Here is a 24,970-nt window from a genome sequence, read left to right as displayed (position 1 = left end):
AGCTAACTTAAAATGAGATATTTAATTAGGCCACCAAGAATTTTAAAAATATAATCAAAATCACAACAGGTGGTGTGGTGCTTAATTTAAATGCTTGCAGATCTATTCTTTTGAATTTTTAAGTCTAAAATCCTGTATTATTTGCTATAGGCACTAGGTAGGACAGCAGATCTCTAGAACTTATCCATCTTATATAGCTGTGTTTATACCCATTAAACAAGTCCTCATTTCCCTGTTCCCTGTTTCTGCTTCTATAAGTTTGACTATTTCAAATATGTCTCATATTAAGTATCCCTAACACCACCCCCCCCCACACACACACACAAAGGGACACAAGGACATGTTTGGAGGCATGGATACATTCATGATCTTGACTGTGGTGATGGCATCATGGGTGTACACATATGTCCAAACTCATCAAATTGTATACATTAAATATGAGCAGTTGTTTTGGTTTATCAATTATACTTCAATAAATCTGTAAAAAAATTAGCAAAAATATAGAAAGATCCTCCTCTCCAAAAGTTTTTTTTTTTTTAAATACACTGGAGAACTTCCATTTTTTTAAATAGTTTTTCTCTGTTTGAAATAACAACATCTCTGTGTCCATGAATAAGAAAAATAATGATTCAGTTGTCAAAAAAATCAGAGTAAAAATCACAGAGTTAAAAAATGCATGCATCATGGGAAACTTCTCTGATAACTAAAACAAGAATATTTAAAGATGTGCTTTGCCAGTAAAAGAGATAAATTATGGCTGTAATTGAAAAATCTCCAGATGGTGGGAATTTGGCATGCTATTATTCTTTATAATGAAAGTATGTTCCTAGCTAAGGGAATTGAACCAACTTGCTTAATTCATTAATTAAAATGTACTAATTGATAAAAATGAGGACATAGTTTCTATTTTCTAAAAGCTACAATATTAAATAATTAGCCTCAATTTATCATTCTTCCTCCACTTCCCACCTTCCCTTGTGGGAGTACACGTTCATGTGTGCTTAAGGACTAAAACATACACAATACCTCTTAGAACAAGTCTGATAAAAGAAAACCAAAGGGCACAGAGGACAGGTAACAAAAGCATGCGAGATTGCAGACCAAACAAAAAGATGACTTAGACACAAGGACAAATGATGATCAAAGAAGGCAAATACAGCAAGCACAAGCCTCTGAATAATAATGCCTACAGAAAAATAATTTGTTTGATGATTATAGAAGTCAATGAAAGGAGTTTGATAAGTGGTAAGCTCATAACAGCAAGAGCAAAATGTATCAAGAAAAGTTGAGTATTGAAATTGTCCCTATTGGTGGGCGAAGGGAACCCCTGTTATATCCTAGTAGGAGAGTATATTGGTACACTTCTTCTAGAGAATATGATTTGCTTGGGCAATTTTTTTTAACTGAAAAGCTTTAATATATTGGTAGGCATTTAGATGTATGTCTAAGAAAGATTTGTGCAAATTTTCTGCTGCAAGAACGTAAATGATAGTATTTAGAACTTGAATAAATTAAGAGACGATTTAGATGTCTAGCAGAGGAGGACCAATTAAATTTGTTTGTCACAATTATACTATGGAATACTATGCAACAATATCAACGATCTTGCATAAAAATGCTTTTAACAAGGAAATGCAGTCATTGTATATTGCTAACAAATTGGCATTGTTTAAAGACTGAGTAAATGATCTAAAACAACAGCTCTGGGGTTGGATGGCCTATAATAAAAGTTTGTATAAAAACTTACACCTCTGGCACTTATTATGCAGGATGAAAAACTCTTCAAATTTCAATTTCTTTTTCTATAAAAAGAAGAATAATTATACTTCCTACTTCATTGTATTGGGGACATATTTAAAAAAAAAAAGATAATACACTCAATGTTCTTAGCCTTCTACCTGTGGAACAATGTACATAAATGCTGTTGATAGAACAGCATGAATACATCACTTTTAAAATATGTACATGCGTATTGCTATTGCTAAGATACGCATATAGTTACAAACCTCAACTGTTTTTTTCCTTCTCCTTTTTTTTTTTTTTAAGATTTTATTTATTTATTTATTTATTTAAAAGAAAGAGCAAAAGAATGGCAGGAGGAGAGGGAGAAGCAGGATCCCACTGAGCAAGGAGCCTCACGTGGGGCTTGACCCCAGGACTCTAGGATCATGATCTGAGCCAAAGGCGACTCTTAACCAGCTGAGCCACCCAGGTGCCCCTCTCTTTGGGGTTAAGTATTTTTTTTGTGTTTGCTTGTTTATTTGCTCTAACTACATTCCCTAAAGGTTTTACCTGGAAAAGAGTCTGAGTCAGGAGTTCTCCTGCAGTAACAAACCACCCTAATATTCCAGCTGCTTAAAACAACAAAGGTTTCTTTCTCCCTCTTGTTATAGGTCCTTGGTAGGTCAGCAGAGGTTTCTCCAACCATCCTCATTCAGACACCCAAGCTAATGGATCACCACCATCGCAAACCCTGCAAATCCCTATGCGGGGACAAGAGAGATGGCAAATCTCTCACCGCCTCTTAAGCCTCTGCTCCTAAGTGATGCACATGAATTTGCTCACATTTTTTGGACAAAGCCAGACACACACTCAGAAAGAGAACCTCAATTAAAAACCTAAAAATTGTATTCTTAAGTCAAAAAGAACTTAAAATTAATATGTAGTCAATCATAAGCCATTTCAAGTTTTTGAGCGGAGCCCTGGCATGAAACTAGAGAAAGCTGTCCCTGAGCTCCAAAGCCCAGGAGGCAGAAACTAGGATGAATACTTGAGGGTCCAAATCAAGTAGACGAGAGTCATCTCATTAAATAAAAAGATATTTGTAGGCCATAAGGAATAGAAATCAAGGAGCCACAGGATTAATAGAGTTTAAGAGATTATCTAAATTATCCCCCTGCTTTCAAGACATAATGATCACACTCAGTCATCATCAGTAGAAGCAAGTAATCTAATTTAATTTCCGCTGCACAAATGCCTTTACCTGGCCCCTGAGGTGGACTACACTGAAGAACTTCAGTACATTCTACGCAAAGAATTTTTTTCTTGGCCCCAGCTAGCGAACGGCTGCAGATCTCCGGCTTGAGAACCGATGGGCCTTGTAATTGCTTTCCTCACTCATGTAAGCACAGCTGTAGCTGTCACTCATAAATGGCAAAACTAATCCTTTATAAGTTTTCATATTGGCCATTTGCTTTAAAACATCCAATGCCAGTGAGTTTGCAAAGGTAGCTCTGTGAGAAAGAGAGGGTCTCTGACCACTGGTCCAAGCACTGGACTAGCTCCCATAAATCCCCGGTCTTCGTTCTCAGAATTCTAATATTTTGTTATGGTTCCCTGCAAAATCACTCCACTCATCAATACCTCCATTTCCCTCGAGCAAACTGGAGAAGCTTTTTATTGATCTCTAAAGTACTTTAAAAAGCTTAAATGAATTATAAAAATAATAAAAGTTTTCTAATTCTAAACATAATATTCAACACCTTTTTAACAAAATAAATTTTACGTATGTGCTATTCCTTAAAAATGGTAACTAATACATTAGAGAATCTCTAGAAAGGCAAGAGACAAATATGTGTTTGTCAGAGTTAGCAAAGACTGATAACCACAAAAATTAAAATCCACCATAATTTTCTTACCCTAACACCATATTAAAAAATTTAGGGGCAAATAAAAAACAACTGGTAATAGAGAGTGATTTTCTATGTTTGAGACATACTTTATAGGCTTTTCTTATTTTTCCATCATAAACTTGTTATTTTTAAACAATGAATGAATGTATAACAGTAATCTGAAGGACAGTGACTTTTAACCTTTGTTCCTTTAAAAGCGTGACAGGTTTACTCAAGCTCTCAAATGATGATATTTTATTAATGCAGGTAAAACAGTAGTTTCCATGTGGGGCTGCTGGTGAAAAGGGGTCAAGTCAGAAATAAAATTTATGAAATGAAAATTTTCTTTTAACTATATCCTAACCTTCTACTGATAATCAGTAGGGATACATATCAGAATATGGGAACATCACCTATGGTACAAATAATCTTGGGGACTTTGTTTTCTATGTGAAGAAAACTCTAAGTAATCAAAAAGACAACTGATAACAAATAATGGGAAAGATGTAAGGAAACTGGAACTCTCTTGCATTGCTGGTGGGAATGTAAAATGGTGCCCCCACTTTAAAGACAGTTTAGATGTACCTCAAAAAGTTAGTTACCCTATGACCCAGCAACTCCACATATATGTATATACCCAGGGTAAATTAAAACACACACCCACACAAAAATTTATACATGAATGTTCATAGAACATTATTCATGATGGTCAAGAAGTTTCTAGAAATAATCCAAATGTCTACTAACAGATGAATGGATAAATACATGTGGTATATCCACACAAATGAGTACTATCCAGCCATCAAAAGGACTGAAGTACATGGATAAATCTTGACAACAGTATGCTAAGTGAAAAAAAGCCAGAAACAAAAAGATCATGTATTTTATTATTCCATTCATATGAAATACCCAGTTTAGGGAAATCCATGGGGACAGAAGCATATCAGTGGTTTCTAGGGGTTGACGGGAGAGGAGAATGGAGAGTGATTGGTAAGGCGCACAGGATTTCTTTTACTGGTGATGAAAATGCTGTGGGATGAGATAGCGGTGAAGACTGCATAATTTTATAAATATACTAAAAACCACTTAGTGGCGTACTTAAAAAGAGTGAATTCTGTGGTATTTAGATTATATCTCAATAAAAAATTTATTTTTCAAAGAGGAAGCTGCAACATAAATTAAATTTCTGATCTAACATTCAGGTAAAAGGAAGTGTTTCTCTTTTTCCTCTTTCACAAGCAAAATTTGTAGTAATTTCAATTACCAGGTCCTCCAAAGGCATATTTCATATTAACTTTGCCATTTCCATGTGAGAGGTGAAAATGCATTTCTTATTTTGATAAATCGAAAATAATGGAACCAGCTATCCTTTAGACAAATTCTTCTTCCTCTTCCAATTTGTACTTGATCTGGGACCAAGAGCAGACCCAAGGCTATGTGTCTTGTAGAACAACATAAGCCTACTCAGAGCGGTCTGTTCCCAGGATGCTTTTTCAAAAGCTAACAAGGTCCTCAATGCAACGTTAATGAGTTTCAGAAATGTCGGTGGACAATTAAATGGTCTCATTCAGAAAGTTTTGAGCAGATATCCAAACTTTTTCTTTAAAAAAAGTATACTCTTAATCCCCTTGATCTACTTCACTCATCGTCCCCATCACCTGCCCTCTGGCAACCACTAGTTTGTTCCCTGTAAGAGTCTGTTCTCTTGTTTGTCTTTTTCTCTTTGTGCATTTGTTTTGTTTCTTAAACTCCACATATAAGCGAAATCATATGGTATTTATCTTCTTTATCTAGCTTATTTCACTTAGCACTATATCCTCTAGAGGGATCCATGTTGTTGCAAATGGCAAGAGCTCATTCTTCTTTATGGCTGAGTAATATTCCATGGTGTATAGACATCCCATCTTCTCTGTCCATTTATCTACTGATGAATGCTTAGGCTGCTTTCGTATCTTGGCTATAGCAAATAATGTTGCAGTATACATAGGCAGGCATATATCTTTTCAAATTAATGTTTTCATATTCTTTGTGTAAATATGCAGTAATGGAATTACTGGATCATGTAATTCCATTTTTAAAGTTTTAGATTTTTTAATTAAATTTCCATTTTTCACAGTGGTTGTACCAATCTGCATTCCCATCAACAGTACACAAGGGTTACTTTTTTCCACATCCTTGCCTACAATTGTTATTTCTTGTCTTTTTTATTCTAGCCATTCTGCTAGGTGTAAGGTGATACCTCATTGTGGTTTTGATATGCATTTCCCTGATGACTGATCATCTTTTTATATGTCTGCTGGCCATCTGTATGTTTTCTTTGGAAAAATGTCTATTCGGAAACTCTACCTGTTTTTTAATCAAACTGTAGGGGTTTTTTGGTTTTTGTTGTTGTTGTTGTTGATTTTGGTGTTGAGAGGTATAAGTTCTTTATATATTTTGGTACTAACCCCTTATGGATATAACATTTGCAAATATCTTGTTCCATTCAGTAGGTTGATTTTTTGTTTTGTTTGTTAACTTCGCTGTGCAAAACTGTTTTTTGTTTTGTTTTTTTTAATGTAGCACTGAACAGACCTGAACTAAATGGAAACTGAACAGACCTCAAAGCTGAACTGATGGTATGAGTAAGAGTGAGTGAGAGAGAGAGTGTGTGTGTATATGCATGTGTGAAACAGAGAGGGAGAATGAGAAAGATTATATTTCTCCATGTACTTTCAATAATGGAAATGGGGTATATTATTAGTTCTACAAAGATGAATCTTTCCTTATTGAGGCATCACAGCTAAGTAAGATAGTATGTGATATTATGTTAAAAAAGATATACATGAACTGAATGCACTGGACGCGTAGGACAGGAGGTGGTGACAAAGCCTGAGAGCCCTCACTTACCCCTTCCGGAGCAAGGCAGAGCAGAGCTTCCTTGGCACTTCCTGATGCTCTCCTCCGCAGAAAGTGGGCAGGAACGTGGGTGCTCACACTTCCTCCCATACCAGCCTACCTTGCAGTCACATCTTCCACAATTACACTGCCCGTGACCTTCAGAGTGAGAGTGTTAAAAAATATGAAAAACTAGACAATGAAGTCAGAATTAGTTTTCATTTCAACAGTATCACAAATGAGCCAGGATCTCAACACCATATGAAACCCTAAAGCCAAGGCATCTTTTTCTCAAGTTCTTAAATACCTGATTTACATTGATTGATCATGAGGGGTAAAGAAAAGCAACTGCTCCTGGTAAGATAAATGGGTCTGTAGGACTATACACGTGAATCCATCAAAATCCAGGTGCATGTGATTGTATTGGTCTGCTGGGGCCTAAATGGAGTATTTGATGGATTTGGTAATTAATTCATGTGGAGAAGAGCCACAGGAAACTGAAAACAATTTGCTGTTGAGACATGTCTTATCTTGTGGAGTCCCCCACACTTTTCATTACCTTTTTTCTACATACTACATGCTTAACCTGGAGACTCTTAGCCTAAAACCAATAACTTCTGTGGCGTTCACATTTCCTGAGGAGGAGTGTAGTATACCCAAAAGAGGAAACATATTAAATTTCTTTACACATGGTCACAGAGCCTGTAACAAATTGTGATGAGTAGTGGTATGGCTTAGCAAAAAATGGCCTATGTTATCAATCCAATAAGTAAGTGGGTCCAAATCCTGGTCCTGCTGTATACAGAGCATAGCTGGTGAAATGTCAACATCTCTGAGTTTCTTCATTTTTGAATAAGATAATAATACATTGTCAGTCCATATTTATCAGGAAGTACATAATATATCTTAAAATGCTACATAAAAGTGAGCTATTATTATTTTTATTCAATACCACATATGTAAACAAGTAGGGATAGAAAGAAAAGCAAGAAAGCTGAGCTTTTCTTAATTCCTAATCAACATTTAGATACTCATTATTACAGATGCAGAACACTGTGGATTTCCATAACTGCTGCAAAAATGCATGACATTTTTTAATCTTAAGTAGTCTCCATGCCAAATGTGGATCCCAATGCAGGACCCAAACTCACGATTCTGAGATCAAGACCTGAGCTGAGGTCAAGAGTTGGATGTTCAACAGACTAAGCCAACCAGGTGCCCCCAAAAATGCATGAAAAACTTTAAAGGAAGTGGAATTATATTTTCTTGAAGTAAACTGAGTGTGATATTAATGGATGAAAATCTTGGTATTTCGTCTTTGGGATCTGATATTGATATAAATCATACAATATGGAAACTGCTCTTCAGTACAGTTTCAAGTACAGTTTTCAAGTACAATTCGGCTGTTTATAGAAGTCAATGGCTCTGGAGTTCTTGGAGATAAGAGGTCTCTTTCCTAGGTCAGTTAGATCTACAAGGATACTGGACAAAGTACAGAACATGCTCTCATTGGTTAGAGACTAGTTGATAACAAGAACAGTGAAAAAGTTATATTGAAAGGGAGGAAGAAAGCTTCATTTTTAAAAGCTGAAAATAGCTGTGAACGTCAGAAGAAAATATTCAGTACGCAAGGATGTCAAGCAGTCCCTGACTACCCAGGACACCACCACCACACACCCCGTGTGCGGTCCTGGTCCCCAGGCACAGAATGAAGCAGGAGCCTGTGCGCAGGGAGAGAACAGTGACCGAGGGGAGAATGTCCTCCACTTCTGTGGATGGAAAACAGGCTTCAGAGCAGCCATTAGTTTCTATCTCAGGTTCATTCCCATGTCAACATTTCAAACACAACTCGTGGTGGAATGAAATGAATTCATGAAGACTATCAGAAGTTATGAAGAAGAGATTTTTAGAGTTAAGATCCTGTCCCATTAATAACAAAAGAAGTCAGAGGATACACGGACACATTTTGGGGTGGGGGGGGTCGGAATGTAGCTGCTCTAGACCTAAAAGGAGAAATCTCTGAAACTCTCTCACCATTATGCTCCATATTCACTCTATGTTTTCTATGATACTGTTTTCCTCACTCTGTTTCACTTTCCTCCCTAAAGTTGTGCCTTTTTTCTAACCCTTTCTAAAGTTATGTCTTTTCTAACCCTTCACTATTTCTGTTCTCTGATAGTCACTGGGAGAAAGGCAGCCTATGCACTCCTACATCTCTATTTCCTGTACATTTAGTGCAGCATCAAGAACGCTCTCAAGAATGAGACCTTTAAGCTGGTGCATCACCTCCAGGCATCGCCAGCTCCAAGCACAGCTGGGCAGAACACATACAATGTGTCCCTCACTTTTGCCACATATGTGATGAGCCCCAACCTCCTGTGCCTTCCGACTCAGCCTCAGCCTTCACCCATCAAAGTCCCCTCGATAATCCCACTGAGTCCATTGCTTAGGCACAGGAATAAATTGATAAGACCGTGTCACTGCTATGATGGGCTGCAGAATGAAAGCTTTTGCCTCTAAATAGGAAACTGTCACAGCAGGAGAACATTATTTAGTTCAGGATGACCACGGGTCCTCCTCAAATCACCTACTTAGGAGTCTCTTCTACACTCTGCCATCTGAAGTCAACATCAATTGAACAAGTTTGGGCTGAAGAAAGAAGGGTTATTAAATTATGAGTGACCTAATTCAATCATCTATAATGAATGAAATTCCTGAGAGTCAGCGAATGCATGGTAACCACTTTAAATGATAGTAGGGATATAGAATGTTTGTTAAGGGTTTCATTGTTTGGGGAAAGTAGAAATACCTAAATCAAATGTCTCAGTGAGGATCACAGAGAAGCAAATGTGAAAGTAATGAAGAAAGTTTCAGGGCGCCTGGGTGGCTCAGTGGGTTAAGCCTCTGCCTTCAGTTCACGTCATAATCTTAGGGTCCTGGGATCAAGCCCTCTTTGCTCAGCAGGGAGCCTGCTTCCCCCTCTCTCTGCCTGCCTCTCCGCCTACTTCTGCTCTCTCTCTCTGTCAAATAAATAAATAAAATCTTTTAAAAAAAAGAAAGTAATAAAGAAAGTTTAAATAATTCTAGCCTAAAAGGAAGAAAAAAAGTAGTATTGACAGCAGTACTGCTGATCTAAATGTTTATTAGAGATTAGGTTAAAACATAAACATAACTTTTACTTTCTTGGTAATGAAAATTATATCCTCCATCTTTCAATAACTCTAATTCATGTGCAGTTCAAGTATATTTCAGAACACTTTAGGATCTCGCTTTAAATGAAACTGTACCTTTTCTATAAAATCCTTTATGACATTTCATCAGTGGAATTAGGAAATCACTTAAAAATGCATGGTATTGATATCAGATTCTGAAGCTGGTATTAAGCCTTTCGGAGAAGACAGGAAATCATACAATGAAATTGCAATTTCTCTCCTGGAATTACTAGTTTCTCAATTTCAGTATAAAAGTTATGCCAAAAAGGGAAAAAGAGGATCATTTTATAGGAATAAAATGAAGAAGATGAAAATGCTTGATGCTGATATATAAAAAAGAGTTTAGAAATGATAAGATCTGTTTAGCATGAAAATCCTTTTGACTGCCATATATACTACAGTAAGTCTTTTCCAAACAAACAGTGAAAGATGCATAAAAGAAGAAATTAGGAGTTCTGTATCTTCAGTCTAAATACATCACTAGTCTACCTTTCTGGTCCTCATCTCATTTTATCTTTAAAATGACAGAATTATAAAAAGTGAGTTTTACACACTGAAATTTCATACTTCCACGCTATTTTGCCAAGTAGATACATAGACAGATAAACAGATAGACAGACAGATAGATAGATAGATATGGCCTCCAGGTGTTAATTCCATTGCTTCTAACAAGTATTCCTTTAACCTCTGTAGGCAGAGGATCAACAAATACAGAATGTGGTTATCCCTGATAGCAAACATGTAAAGAATGCACATTAGAGAATAGCTTTCATAAGACCTATGACCTGCATTAAACACACACACACACACACACACACACGGAAGAACAACACAGTGCCCAGGTGATGGGATCACAGCCCAATCAGTGCCACATGGGCAGGCAGCTGGCACCATGGTTGTGGCAGTGCTGGGCATGTAGGAGCTTTAAAGGCTCTCAGGCCATTACAGGAGAGGGTGATGACAGCAAACCTATTTTTTCTCTGTAATCATTGTGCTCTTTGGAGCAAAGTCATCTCAGAAATATCAATCTGGGACCAATGTAGTTGCATCCATTCCAGATAAATGTTCTTCTGCTGTAGAAGATATTTCTTTCTTTTAAAATGATCAAAACTTCTTGTGAACTGGGATCTGACTTCTACGATCAGCTTCTTACAAAGTAAGATGATGACCATTCATAGGAAAAGTTTGGGGGAATAAATTAGATCTAACTAGTACTTGTTATTTAAGAAAACAAATCCATTTGGTTTATTTGCTGATTTTCCTTTCAAGACAATGCAACCTGAATGTACTCAATCATGTCCTTCAGTTTCTTTCCACGATGCTTTGGTAATCCACCATGATAAGTTCACCCACACAATGTGGTCCTGTCAAATGATTCCATTTTCCAAATTAATGGAACGCTAAGCCAGGGCTAACCTATTTTCATCATTGTGATAGGCAGGCCAAGTTGAAACATTGAGTTTAAGGTCACACTGCGGCATATTTTAGCAGTTACGGAATTTGGGGGAATAGACCAGAATGTCAACAGCCACCGGGAATAAAAGTTATTTTGGGACCAGTAAGTCAACCCAGTGCAGCAGCTCACAGAACAGCAGTAACAAATAGAGCCGCTGGTACACTTCGGGATGGCCGGTCAAGCCCTGGTTATTGTAGCTACACTCAAATTCTGTTAATAGTAAAACCTCTGAGGTGTTGCGTACGTACGTGTATCTGGGTGTGCACATGAATTATATCTGTGTATAGATGAAGTGGTGCACACACACACACGCACACACACACACACAATGTGGATGACGAACAACAAATAGGAATGAAAGAAGAAAGAAATAAAACTGATTGATTTGGGACCAGGGAGCAGGTTTTAAAATAGTTGTGTCTGGTGGATCCACAACGTAAAATATTTACATTTTAGCGCGTTATTAATTAGATGAATGGCCTCGGCGGGAATGAATGAAAACAAGGAGAACATCAATTAAAAGTGCAAAGTCAACCAACCCACCAGGAGATTTCCCTGGGACTCAAATAAGACAAACACCTCAGGATGGCAAGAACGGGAGAGCAAAATAAAGCTGTGTTTCACCTGAGCCTTCTTACATCCCAGCCTTGGGGAAGTCACTGGAGAACATTGATGTCGTTGGGTTACTCCTGTCTCCTACCACAGAGGCACTAACAGCCTCGACAGTCAGCTGCGTGGCACGCTTGCCGGGGTACAGCCCCGAGGGCCAATGAGGAAAACTGTGAAGACTAATAGTTTACTGAACAGAACGTCCAGAATTCAACAGATTTGCTGAAAATGAAGATATCCCAGAGATGCGTGCCTGCCTCAGATCATAAGGATGTTCAGAGAGGCTTTGTTTTATAAGAATTTGGAGCGTCCGGAGGACAGTTCTTCCTTACCAAAATAAAATAAAATTGAAGAAGTTTGTTTGCATCACTTGAAGATTAAATTACATGAGTCCTTGGGCTCTGTATGTGCTTCTAGATGACACTTAATGGCTGCATGAACCCTGTCAAGTTACTTAATTTTTCTGAACCTGTTTCCTCTCCTGTTAAAAATGCAGGTAACAATGTCTCCCCCTCCAAGTGAGGGTGAACATAAAAGGGAACAAGCGGGGGTGCGCCTGGGTGGCTCAGTGGGTTGAAGCCTCTGCCTTCGGCTCAGGTATGATCCCAGGGTCCTGGGATCGAGCCCCACATCGGGCTCTCTGCTCAGAGGGAAGCCCGCTTCCTCCTCTCTCTGCCTGCCTCTCTGCCTACTTGTGATCTCCGTCAAATACATAAATAAAATCTTTTTTAAAAGGGGGGGGGGACAAGGGGCATGAAATGGGCTAAAAGAGTGGGGTCTCTGTTAAAGTGAGTTTCTTCTTCCCTAAGTTCTTCCTTTTAAGTGTGGGAGGCAGGCTATGGAGCACTGGCCACGCTCAGTTCACCTCAACACAGAAATGCTAAGATCACACTTCCAGACTGATGTCTTGTCCAAACCACAGCCTCTTGCCTCATCCCTTCTTGCCACCACAACGGGTCTGCGCCACCCCCAGCACCGAGACCACAAGTAAAGGGTTAAGCATCCTTCCCTAACCTCCTCCCACGATAAACCCGACCTACCACAGCCACAGCCACTTTCCCTGAAATCTCCTAGGATAGGGAGGAATGGAAAATGTGAGAAAGAGGAAACTGGAGAGAAGGAAGAAGGGAAGGAAGAGATGAAGTGGAGAATTTTATTTCCAAGGCGGCCTCCTGAGAACCTTCACCTGCCCAACCTAGAGTGGTAACTCTGAGCCCAGATGACACGCAGTAGGAATTGTGAGCTTACAATAAAAGGACTGAAGTGTCACTGCCCGTCTTCACCCCACAACCCCTCTCCCTCACCATGAGACAGAACAGCACGTGTGACCCTGAGTGGTCACTATTATGTAGCTATTCTGAATTTTTCAACCCCACTCCCAAATCAAGATCATGGGTTTATCAAGGAAAAACACACCCTATGTAAAACAAACAAACAACAAAAAACAAAACAATAACAAAAACCAAAACCAGTAACATCTTATCAGAAAGTCACAAACATAATTTTTTATATAGCCTGATTATCGCCTTCATTCCCCCATTTACAATTATATGAAGTCAAGTTTTATCTCACTGACAATCTTAAAATAACATTTTTAAATGACATTTCCTGAACCTTAATATATTTTTAATGACCCACTCTAGGGCTCTGACTTCTCATGTTTAGCCCTGACCCTTCAGACTCACATATTCAATGGGCTGGAAAAAAAAAAAAAAAAACAGCTTTGGATTGCCCTTGGTCCTTTAGGCTCAATATCTAGAAATAAATTTGCCAATTTCCTTCTATATTCCCCGTTTCAGTAAATGGCCCCCAGACAACCAGACTGGAAACCTGTGAGTGTAGCATGTTGCTGCCTAAAACCATCACTAGCTCCCCACTGCCTCTGGAATAGAGTCTGGTTCTGCAGCAGGGTAAAAAGACCTCTAGTTCTGTTTCTCACCCGCTTTAACTTTTGTCTCTGGTGCATTCCGGTGATAGCTAAACTGATTTCTAGTCCCCAGCACAGATCACACACTTCTACGTCCTAGGACGTTCCTCTCATCTCTTTTTACCTGGGAGCCTACCTTTCAGGCAGGGTAGGGGCAGGCACGTGTATGGTGATCCAAAAAAATCAGCAATGCAGGAACCTAAGTCACCACCTCTGTGAAGAGCCTCATCCCCCTGAGGAAAATGCCAAAGGAGCCCAGGCCCAACATTCTCTACACTGCTTACTTAAAACGTTTGTTCGTTGCCTCTCCAGTCCTGATGGGATGTAAACTCCGTGAGAGGAGGGATGTGATCTGTGGTGTTTGCTGCTATGTTCCCAGGTCAATGAATGGCCAGATAAGCAACAAATCCATGACTCTGCGGATCTCCCATTCCACACTATATTAAAATTTCATGTTAATGTGGCAGCTTTGTCATTGTTGTTTTGCTTTGGTTTTGACAGGTTTATTTTGTTGTTGTTTGTTTTGTCCTTTTTGCTATCCAGTAAGTTTTTTGAGGGTAGAACCCATGAATTCTTTTGTATTTTTAGACCCTGATATCTTACATAGTGCCTCTAGCATAGTTGGCTCCTGATGTTTGTCCTAGTAAAGTGAAGTCTAAACAAACATTTTTTCGGTTAAGAAAGAACCTTCCACTTCTTTGGATTCATAGACCTCGTTAACATTGTGATTCTGTCTCTTGGCTGTGAGGCCCTCACGGGTTATGGAACTTCCCTGAGCCTCACTAATCCCGTGTGTAGATCAAAAAGAAACAGATTCCCTTCCTCGTAGACCTTGACCAAAAAACAAATGCCACAATCTGGAAAGTGCTTAGACAGTATCTGGCACAGAGAGTCACCCAAGAGTTGGCAGTGGTCTCATTTCCATTGTGGCAATAATGAAGACCCCTCCTACATAATGAACAATAGAAAAATCTGGAAAGAGCATCCCCTCAAGAGTAGGGTGCTCACAAAATGTTTAGGAAGTTCTCCCGAGCATGCGGGATAATCAGGAGAGGGAAGCTCTTCTCCAGTGGGAAGTTTCAGCAGCAATCTCTCCCCTCAGCGGGACCAGAGAAGCTCCTGCCGCTGCATAATCCTGATTAAATAGGGTGGCTCTTTCATCTCCCTTTGCTGGCTAACCTTCAGGGGACGGTGGACTTTCCTATCTACTTACATACCCATCAAGCAGTCCAGCTTAAAAAAGACGGATATGCGTAGCTCTCTGTCTCCTGGGTGGTCAAATATAATGGGGCTGAAAAGCTGCAACTCCAGTTTTTGCTCAACGATGCTTTTTTAGAGGAACCTGACTGCCTTCTTTTCCCCTCTGAGCCCTGAGCAGCCCTGGCAGGGTGTGTTTTTCCTTCGCACTTAAAACTGCAAGTTCCCTCAAGCCGAAGATCCATCCTGTTTCTCTCCTTTGCTGCTGGAACCTACAGCCCCAAAGCCATCCAGACCCTGGCGAACAGTATCTGCTCATAAATGTTTATGGAAAAAAAATTTTTGAATCCACTTATTGGTATTTAATCCTACACTAATCTACAGAATAATCTTGGGATATAAACTATGCCAAGGAATTAGGGCATGAAAATATCCACGAGAACTGTGTTACGCCAAGTTGTGTAATACATGAGCGTAGCTGTTCTCAGGGTCCCCACCCCGGATACTGTCATCTGTCCTCGGTCTGCTGGTTTTGTGCGCTCAGAGCCGAGCAACAGATATCTGGAAGAGGGGGTTCTCCTTGGTGAGGAGTTAGACTAGTTTTAAGAAAATTGAGGCCCTTTCATCTCTGGTCTTTGCTGATGTGTAAATTCTCCAAAGGTTTTCCAAGGTACTCACAGGAGCACTGTGACTATCAAACTCTTTCCAATGCACAGATTCAGTCATTCATTCATTCATTCATTCATTTTTTCTTTCATTCTGAGAGAGAGTGTGTGTGTGAGCATGAGAGGAGGGGCAGAGGGAGAGGAAGAAAGAGATTCCCAAGCAGGCTCCATACCAGTTTCAGAACCCAAGGTGGGGCTCGATCTCATGAACCTAAGACCAGAATCTGAGCTGAAACCAAGAGATGGATGCTTAACCTACTGAGCCAAACAGGGACCCTACAGACACAGATATTTTACAGTTTCTGTGAGAATCAGTATGAAGCTTGAAAATAGGAAAATTAGTATTATATATATACACTTTTTTTTTTTTAACTTTAAAACAGGAATGAGAAGAGCAACATACCTGAACAGAAGTCATCGGAATATCTGTCATAGACAGCCCTACAGTCCCTCTCGTCACACTCACAGGTGTCCCCATGAATATCTCCCCAGTCTCCAGTTGGGTCAACATCGTGGCAAGAACACTCGCCACACACACAAGTCCCTAGATGGGGGGAAAAATATATATGATTTTAGTGAAGAAAAATCACGAAAGAAAGCATCTGACATAATTGTTTTTTAAAATCTTTTGCCTACTGCATATTTGGAAAATACATATATTGGAGGAAAAATAAAGTTCTACCAAGGAAAAACACTATCTAAAGCAGACAGGAGAGATTCTTTAATAAACAGAAGTTAGTATCTGTGTCTATAATTGTGTGGAGTTGTGGGATGTGTCGTTAGCACGGTACTGGTTTCTCTCTAAAATAAAATCAGAACAGTGAACATGAGTTAGAGTCCTTGCCCTCAAGAAACTTACCATCTATCTGACAAAAAAGAAAGCTAACAAGAGACTGTAGGGTCATGCACCAAAATGTAAAAGGTGGTTCTATCTGAATGTTTAAGATGTATTTTAAAATATCCATGTCTTTATTTTAAAAAACGAATACATGTGCCTTTCCAAATAGTGTAATAGATGCGGGAGTGAGGGTGAGCACAGGTGTGTGCCTAAGTGGGTCCAGCGTGAAATGGAATAAGCCATTTGGGGCAATGCAGGACTTGCATTCTATCCCCGAGGAGCTGTGTCTGCCACAGAGGTTTTTTGGCCTTGGAGATGGGCTAACAAGGAAGATGAGGTAAGTTTGTACAGGATTGGTGTCTCTTTCCTGGCCCGGAAGCAACGATGGCAAAGAGTGCTAGGGGAGACACGGAGAAAGAAAGGACGCATGGCAGTGATTCCCCGACTCACTCTCAGGAACCCCTGAGTCTCACTGCGAACCTGCCTCGTCCAGACATGCTGTTCTCCTTTCTGTCCTCGGTGGATCTCCAGACCGGACAGCTCCGGGGCAAGGGGAGGCAGGAGGTGAGACTGAAGAGAGGGGGCGCGTCGTGTGTGTTTCTGAAGGACCTCTCTCTCAGAGCCCACCTGCTGCCCCGCCCAACCATTTCCACTTTTCTCCTGGCTCCTTACAACACCCAGATGCTTGCTTCCCACGGCGACGCCGCATAAGCTGCAGATGGTAAAATCACAATGCGGACCACAGACCCTACTGCTCTAATAAAAAGGACTCGGGCAGCAACACGTCCTTACAGAGTAAAGGAAAACATAACATGAATGCGTATGCTCTAGAGTCAGACTGATTCTGCATATAACAAGAGGACTCTTCTCTCTGATTTTTGTTCTAAGTTCAGGCCTTTTGCTTTCCTATCCCTGCGTACAGAAATGTGGCCCATTTCACTCTTCCATGTCAATGTTTTATGCCAAGTTTTCAAAACATAGAATTGGTTTTCCATGGAAGCATAATCTATCAAGAAGCATCACTCATTTATAGAAATGAAAAAATAGAGTTTTCCAACTTTCTAGATTTTTATGCTTTTTAGACGGAAAAATGGTCACTTATTTATGTCATCAGGTAGGCAAGGAGCAGTCCCACATGGCCCTCTCCTACTGACCAGTACAGCTAATAAGGAAAAAAATGGAGAGTATTTTCAAGGGTTTTAAAAAGTGTTGAAAACTGATTTGATTTGATATCAATAGTTAATCAATCAATATCAACAGGTTAAATTACACTGTAGCAATCCTAAGATATTCTTAAAGTTCATGTCAGAGGTCAGCCTCAATTTTCTATGGCCGCCTGACACGTACCTTCTATATCTCTTCAATACCATTTTATTCCTGCAGATAAAAGTGAACCGATTGCAAATCAATTCTGAATGACAACCAAGCCTTCGGTTTACTCACTATCAAGACAAGAGAGTTTCTTGAATGCTCTCTAGATAATCAGAATGTTCGTGCTGTAGACGGTTCTGTTAGTCAAGAGATGTTTAACGGAAGTGTCTATGAGAATTGTCTTTTAGTTGTCCTGTGCTATTTCTGGGTGGCCGCCAAAGAAATTACTGTCCCTACGTTAACTATTGGTTCAGTGAAGCTTGGAGAACTGTAACAAGTTTCTTATCCTTCTGCTCTTTTACTCCATAAAAAATGAGAGAGAGAAGCTCTTCGGTATAGTAAATGTGGACTTACATCAAAGTCAAACACCATAAAAGACAACTTCCCCCCCATACCAAAGGAAATCCAGAGAAGAGGAGTCTTAACAATTCAGAGCTTTGCCCGCCACCCCCTCACCCCTGCGGTCGTTAGTAATGTGAATGAATGAATGACACACCTCTGTTGCTGCAGATCTTGCCATCTGGAGATGTACATCTTCGCTTGCTCTCCCAGGGGCTGATATCACACTGGAGTTCACATTTATCTCCATGCCAACCAGCCCCGCAGTAACAGTTTCCACAGTAACACTTTCCATGGCCTTTACCCAAAATGAATTTGAGAGAGTGAGGGAAAAAAAGCAACTTTCAAAAGCAAGATTAACTTCCTACCTCTTCATGATCAGTTTCGCCTTTTGAAATAAAATATACCTGCCGGACCGTCCTTCCTTAAAATAATCAACTTATATATTTGCTCCCAAAACACCATTCTTGGGCATAGACCTATGTAATTATACCCACAAAGCAAGCCAAAGTGTCCTCTAACTTGTCCTAGCCAGGTCGCTGATTAAAAATGAGAGAAATTTACAGAAATGACATGAAAGGCTATGAAAGCCTGTCTACTACCTTCCGATCTCAAAGGTACAGCCTCAAAGTCAAAGGTATGTAAGCCTTCATTCTGAGGCATTTCTGGAATTGGTCATCTAAGCATTTCATTTGAAACCAACCACTGAGAGACCACGGGTACATATGTACTCGGATGCACAGTATTAATGACTGAACCATTTCTTAAACCAGGGGAAATATTTCATCTTTCCATTCAAATGTGTCCCACAGGCTGCTGTGTTCCACCATGAGGAAAAGAGGTTTTCCATTAAATCAGTGTTTCATCTTCTTTTAGGCCAATAAAATATCATGGACTCTTGGCCTCCCAATCACATCCCCCTCCTATTTATCAAGCGGGCAAAATGATAGGGAAGGATGCCCATCGTTTTGTGTTCCGAAGCCACCACACTCCTCTGGGACCTGCCTCTTATTAAACCTTACCCTGCTCTTTTGTACCGACTTCCAAGCAACACCTAATGAGCTGTCGCATCCTCCTTCCTGCACCCCTACTGGGCAATCCTTCTGGCTTCCAGAAGGTGAAAATTCTATGTACCTCAAGTCACTTCATAGCTTATGCCACCCAGCCACCCAGCCATGAATGTGTGTTTGTCCCGGTAAAGGTGGTAACCATGAGGGTCAGGCTGGATTTTGTTGAATCTCTTCTTTCTATGTCATCGAAACTTGTGTGTTATCAGAGTCTGCCGCTAAAGGCTTTGTTCTTCCCTCTCGCTAGCCCTGCAGCCATAATCTCAGAGGGCCCATGGGAAAACTGACCAGGAGCTATTTTTCTTTCTCAAGAAAAATATGGCATTTCTGCCTCATGGCAGGAGTGTCGGTAGGGCCATTTAACTCACACAACAAGGGGAAAATGCAATAGAAGATTCTGGTCTCTTACGCTATTCTCATCCATGAGATGAGGAACAACAGACATACATCAGAGAGACAAAGGGGGAGAAAGAGAGAGAGAGAGCTAGAGTGAAATATAAGAAAGAGGTAGGGACCTAAGCACGCGATGCCACATTTTCTCTCTAAATGAGCTTTAATTTGGATTTCCATGGAAAACCTCTTATTAACCTAATAGTCACTGATTATTTCTATAACAAATTTTCATTTTAATTTGCTCACGAAGGCAATGTAAGGGCTATCCGATGATTTCACCAGTAACAAAATATAAAAGCTACACATTTTATTTATGAACTCAAAAACATCTCTCCTGTACCCACACAAAATATCACATCCCAGGGCTGTCTCCTCAGGAACTTACACTGGAAAACAGCAAGATGACTGTGTACCAAAAGCTTTTCTAGAAGTCAGCTGTTTGTTTTTTTTTTTTTTTAAGACTTGATTAACTTCTTAAACTACAGTTTGTTTCCTCTGTAATTTTAGGAAATTGATGCAAGGTGCTATGTAAGTAAGCATTACCACGACATTAACAAATAATCTCAAATCTATATTCTTCTCACCCAAATTCTTTGTATATTTATAAAATTGAATTGAATTAGGCTTTTAGTAAAAATAAATCACTGAGATGTAGGTGAATAAGGAAAGAAGAATCACGTAAAACTACATTTATATGTAGATACGAAAAATTAAGCAGATATCCTCACAACCCAAAGGAAAATATTGTTAACAAGCCACATGTGGGTAATTGAGATAAAATACAAGCTTGGGACAGTACACACGGCACACAATAAATATCACTCTTTGCTTTGTGTGAGCTGATGAAGCGAGAAAATCTCCTAAATTGTTCCACTGATGGGCCGTAGAGTCACCGCTCAACAGATCGGTTTCATGTGAATGACATGCAGAAAGATCTACAATCCCAGCCAAAGTCACCCCCAGAGGATACTTACTGGAGTGCTGGAGTCTGTGGTCAGAGACTTTGCACCATGAAATTGCTTAAGCCTCAAACAAATGGGAATGATTAGTGGGAGGGTTGGGAGCCCAACCATGCTCACTGTGTTGCTGAAGTTAAATGTTTACATTTACACATGCAAACAGACTTTGCTTTGGTGGTGTGCATCAGGACACAGTGGTCCCAAGCACGTTCCCTGCCTCTTCTCTGGCCCATCGTAACTGGAAATGAAACACCAGTAGGATACATACATAATATTTATAGGTTAGGATTTACCTAACTCTTCCAATTATTTTGGATGGAGTCCATTAACAGAATTATCTGCATGGCATCTAGCTTAGGTCACTGCCTTGAAAAACGTGTTTGTGTCTGTTTTATCTCGGTGGATTGTACAGCAAGGAAACCAGAGGGAACCAAGCAGACCTAAAATAGGTCAACCTGGATGACCGCAAGAATTGAAGCTATAATTTGTTTCTGTAAACAGAAGGACAGCTTGTCCCAAGTTAGCGACACTTTCTCTTTGGCTCTCTGGTTCCTCCTGTCCCATTTGTCCCTGATCCTTCCAAGGAAAATTCTCCTCTGAAATCACCCATTCTGCAGGCAGACTATGTAGGATTCCATGCACTGGAATCTTGTCAGAGATAAATGAAAGAAACAATTCCTTATTAATGGAGAAAGGAAGCCAGCAGTATCAGGCTGAAATGTTTACATTTAAGTAAATTGCAGGGATTCTCGCTGCTCTCTCCTTTCCTCTCCTGGGCTGGCCATGCGCATAAATATAAACTCTGGGGACAGGCTCCCAGAGAGGTAAGCAGAAGAGAAGGACACTCCGGGTGACAAGGAGGGGCTCTCCTCATGGAGCTCCAGACTCCAGGGCATGGATACAAATCTCCATGAGCGGGGTCAAGGGCACAGTGTCTGGTGTCCGACAAACAAGTGTCTAAATCCCACTGCGATTGCTGGAATGACCCCTGGTGCATTTCCCAGGGAATGTGAAGAACTTATTGCCGTGCTTAGTACTAGGAAGTGTGGCACATGCAGTAACTGCCTCAACAGAAGACTGGATTGAGTAATGGTGTTAGAAATACCTTAGAAACATAGAAAAGATCATGAAAAATGTTATCGGAGTATGTGGTAGGGAGGGACAGATTCTAGGCTAGTAATCCTTTCGGCCTCCAAAGTCTCCAATAGAACATGAAACCATTTAAATGTTTATGATTTAGAAAGGGAAATAGAAGGAAATGAACACATGCAATTGAGAGACTGGGAGAAAAGAGACAAAATAAAAGTGGCTTCAGAAAGCAGGGAAGATGAAGTACAGGTAGGATCACTCTAGACCCACACAGTTGGTCGGTTGCCATAATGATCTGGCTTTCCCCTGGGAACAGTCTGATTTTGCATTTAAAAAGTACTAGTCTACCCTAATGCCTTATATGAGGTGTTTTCCAAATAAACATAAATTCAGATTAAATGAGTAAACAATGCAGAAATGTATAAGGTGACAAAAGCACAATAAAATAGGTGAAAATCAAGTACTTTTATTAATCTCTACACAGTTGGTATACCTACCTCCACATATTTCTTCTGTTTCATCATCTATGCATTCTCTATCATCACACTCACAAAATTTACCATAAACGAGGCCGTTTCCATCTGGATTATCACACTTACACCTGCCACAGTGACATGTGCCTAAACCATTAAAACAAAGCAAAAAAGTATTTGTTAAATGCATATAAATGATCATTGATGATTTTTAATCTCTTTCAGAGACAGAGAAAATTCAAATCAATTTAGTATTCCAATTAGGCAATTCTGTGGAGAGGATGAAATAGATTACAACATTCTTTCCTGATGATTATAGTCCAGCAATTATATTTTATGGCACACAGCTATCATGATTGACCTCTGATAGTCTCATGAATTGACCTCCCCAAGTGCAGAGCTATTTTATACATGGCCATCCAATCAACGCATGAATGATTATCTTGCGATTACACCTGGGTCTGAAGTGAACTAAAGCAGAAAATTCTAAGCTTTGTGAGGGAAGTAGTCTTGCTTATCTTCCTCACCAGTATTTATTCAATGCTTTGCACAATATTTGAGCATAATATTTATATAATAAATATTTGTGGAATTCATTATCAAATGCATAAATGAAAAATTTAGAATCTCCTAATAATTTCACCTCCACAGTGTTAAACTGATCCACGCGTCCTTATGACAATGGGACCAGAGCAGGTTTTCTCAGGTATAGTGTCGTGAGCCCTCACCAAAACCTCAGGGTGGTTCATAGCAATGTAGAGGCACTGGAGTCGTCTGATCTACCATACCCCACAGATTCTGCCAACTTTGAGGATTTGACTAGAACCCTGAATGATTTCATTGACATTAAAACAGCATTCAAATGACATTGAAAAGTATAATGTCCATTTCAGGAATTCCCTTTTTAATGCTTATTTTTCCATTTTTAATTGATCATCATAGCAACCAACAGATATGAACTGAGACTTTACCACTCACCAGATACCATCCTAGACTTTGGAAACACAATGGAAAATCAAGATGAAGTCAGCCATAATCCTCCTCTCAGAGTATTATATGAGAAAACCAAAGTGATAAAATAAATGGAGAAGTGCAAAGTGTTGCAGAAGAGTTTAGCAGGGGATCTAACTGAGACCTGGTAGGCAGACACAGAGTCCCTGGGGATGTAGCTCCTAAACAAGGTACTGAGAGGAAAGTAAAAATAACGGGCTAAAGAAGTGAGATGGTGGGGAGGCCCACTTCCCACAAGAGACAACAGCAAAGGCTCTGTGGTGAAAGAGGAAATAAGAAGAAAAAGCCCGAGATGGCTGGAACATTGAAAATGATGTGGAAAGTGGCATGAACTGCATAAGGCATGTAGAGGTGTAGTTTACTGAAGTCCTACAGCTCAGTTAAAGATTTCCAACTTTAATCCAAGAATAACAAAAAGCCATAGAAGTATTTTCAGCCAGGGAGTCATCATGTGATCATGTATGAATTTTTACTAGATTATGCTGGTTGTCATTTACAGAATGAAGTGAAATGCACAGCGGATATGAGAATAGCTTATTACATTTGTCTGCAAGAAAGAAGATAGATGCTGACCAGGGTGACAACAGTGAGTTAGAAAGAAGTGAAGACACTCAGGGGTGTTTACAGGAGAAAGAACAGAGGACTTGGGGACTGCGTATGAGAGGTAAAGGATTAGGAGTAACCGAAGATGATACTGATGTTTAAACTAAGCTACTGGATATTGGCAATTCTGTATGTGATGGGCTAGAAAGGGAATGGATTTGGGACTGTGATGGATTTGTGGCCAAATCCAGGTTTTACTAATCTGTAGCTGTACATTTTTGAGGTCATTATGTTCATCTCTAACTCTCAAATTGCTTCTCTGAAAATAGTATCTACCTCACAGGGCTGCTACGAGAGCCCAGTGGTAAATATATCACCCGGCCATCTTTCTGAAAACACTCTGTTCAGTAACATCATAGGTTTTCAGAAAACTTTGGGTTCTTCATCATCTTCCATGAAGATACTGAGTATATGAGTCACATTCCCAAATATTTCCTCTAGACTCTCTGTATATTGATGGATCCCACAACGTCCCGTCTTCATACCCTCTGCCTGATTCTGTTACCCAGGTCATTCCCAATTAGCTATTATCTATAAAGAGTTTTTTCTCTCACAGTCACATAGAAATGGTGATTTTGCAGAATTTGAGCTAATTATTTTTCCACCTTGAGAAAATTCGTATGAATTTTACATTTATTAAATTTCCTTTTCTTGTGTGTGTGTTTTTTTCCTGAAAACTATTTTAATTTATAAAAGCTTATTTCAAATCACATGCTATAATTCATGGTACTGCATCATCTCATTTTTTCTCTAATTATCACCCTTCTTTTCCATTTTCACATTTATTCATGCTGTCTTTCAACCATCCACATATCCATTCACTACATTTTCTTGCTGCCTATTATATTGTTGGCAAAGTACCAGGTGCTATAGGAGATAAGATGAATAAAACTAAAACTAAGTAAATCACAGACTAGGGAGGAAGAGCTTAGATGATCAATAATTTTTTTTAAATATTTTTATTTATTTATTTGACAGAGATCATAAGTAGGCAGAGAGGTAAGCAGGGGTGGGGGGAGCAGGCTCCCCACTGAGCAAAAAGCCTGATGCGGGGCTCCATCCTAGGACCCTGAGATCATGACCTGAGCCGAAGGCAGAGGCTTAACCCACTGAGCCATCCAGGTGCCCCAGATAATCAATAATTTTTACACATACCTATGAGACCTGATGACATAAAGGCACTTGCAACTTATCTGTGACAAATGCTATATAAAAAGTATAAACCTTAGTCTGGCTCTGCAAAGGAGGAAAGGCACAGTAAAGGAGTAAGTTC

General features: G+C 39.7%; 1 protein-coding gene across 2 annotated transcripts in view; it reads right to left on the bottom strand.

Moving 5' to 3' along the window:
* Positions 1-24,970, bottom strand: part of LOC111147097 (integrin subunit beta like 1) — a 205,620-nt gene that overhangs the window by 91,064 nt on the left and 89,586 nt on the right. For both annotated transcript variants that reach the window (XM_022502984.1, XM_022502985.1), the window contains 4 exons: positions 22,108-22,230; positions 18,260-18,400; positions 15,958-16,098; positions 6,501-6,647 (listed from right to left, as the gene is read on the bottom strand). In XM_022502984.1, coding sequence (XP_022358692.1) covers positions 6,501-6,647; positions 15,958-16,098; positions 18,260-18,400; positions 22,108-22,230 — 552 coding nt within the window. The remainder of the gene's footprint in view (positions 1-6,500; positions 6,648-15,957; positions 16,099-18,259; positions 18,401-22,107; positions 22,231-24,970) is intronic.

This window comes from Enhydra lutris, unplaced genomic scaffold (assembly GCF_002288905.1).
Source record: "Enhydra lutris kenyoni isolate GAN:26980312 unplaced genomic scaffold, ASM228890v2 scaffoldscaffold15, whole genome shotgun sequence".
NCBI lineage: Eukaryota > Metazoa > Chordata > Mammalia > Carnivora > Mustelidae > Enhydra > Enhydra lutris.
This window is presented reverse-complemented; position numbering and strand designations above follow the sequence as displayed.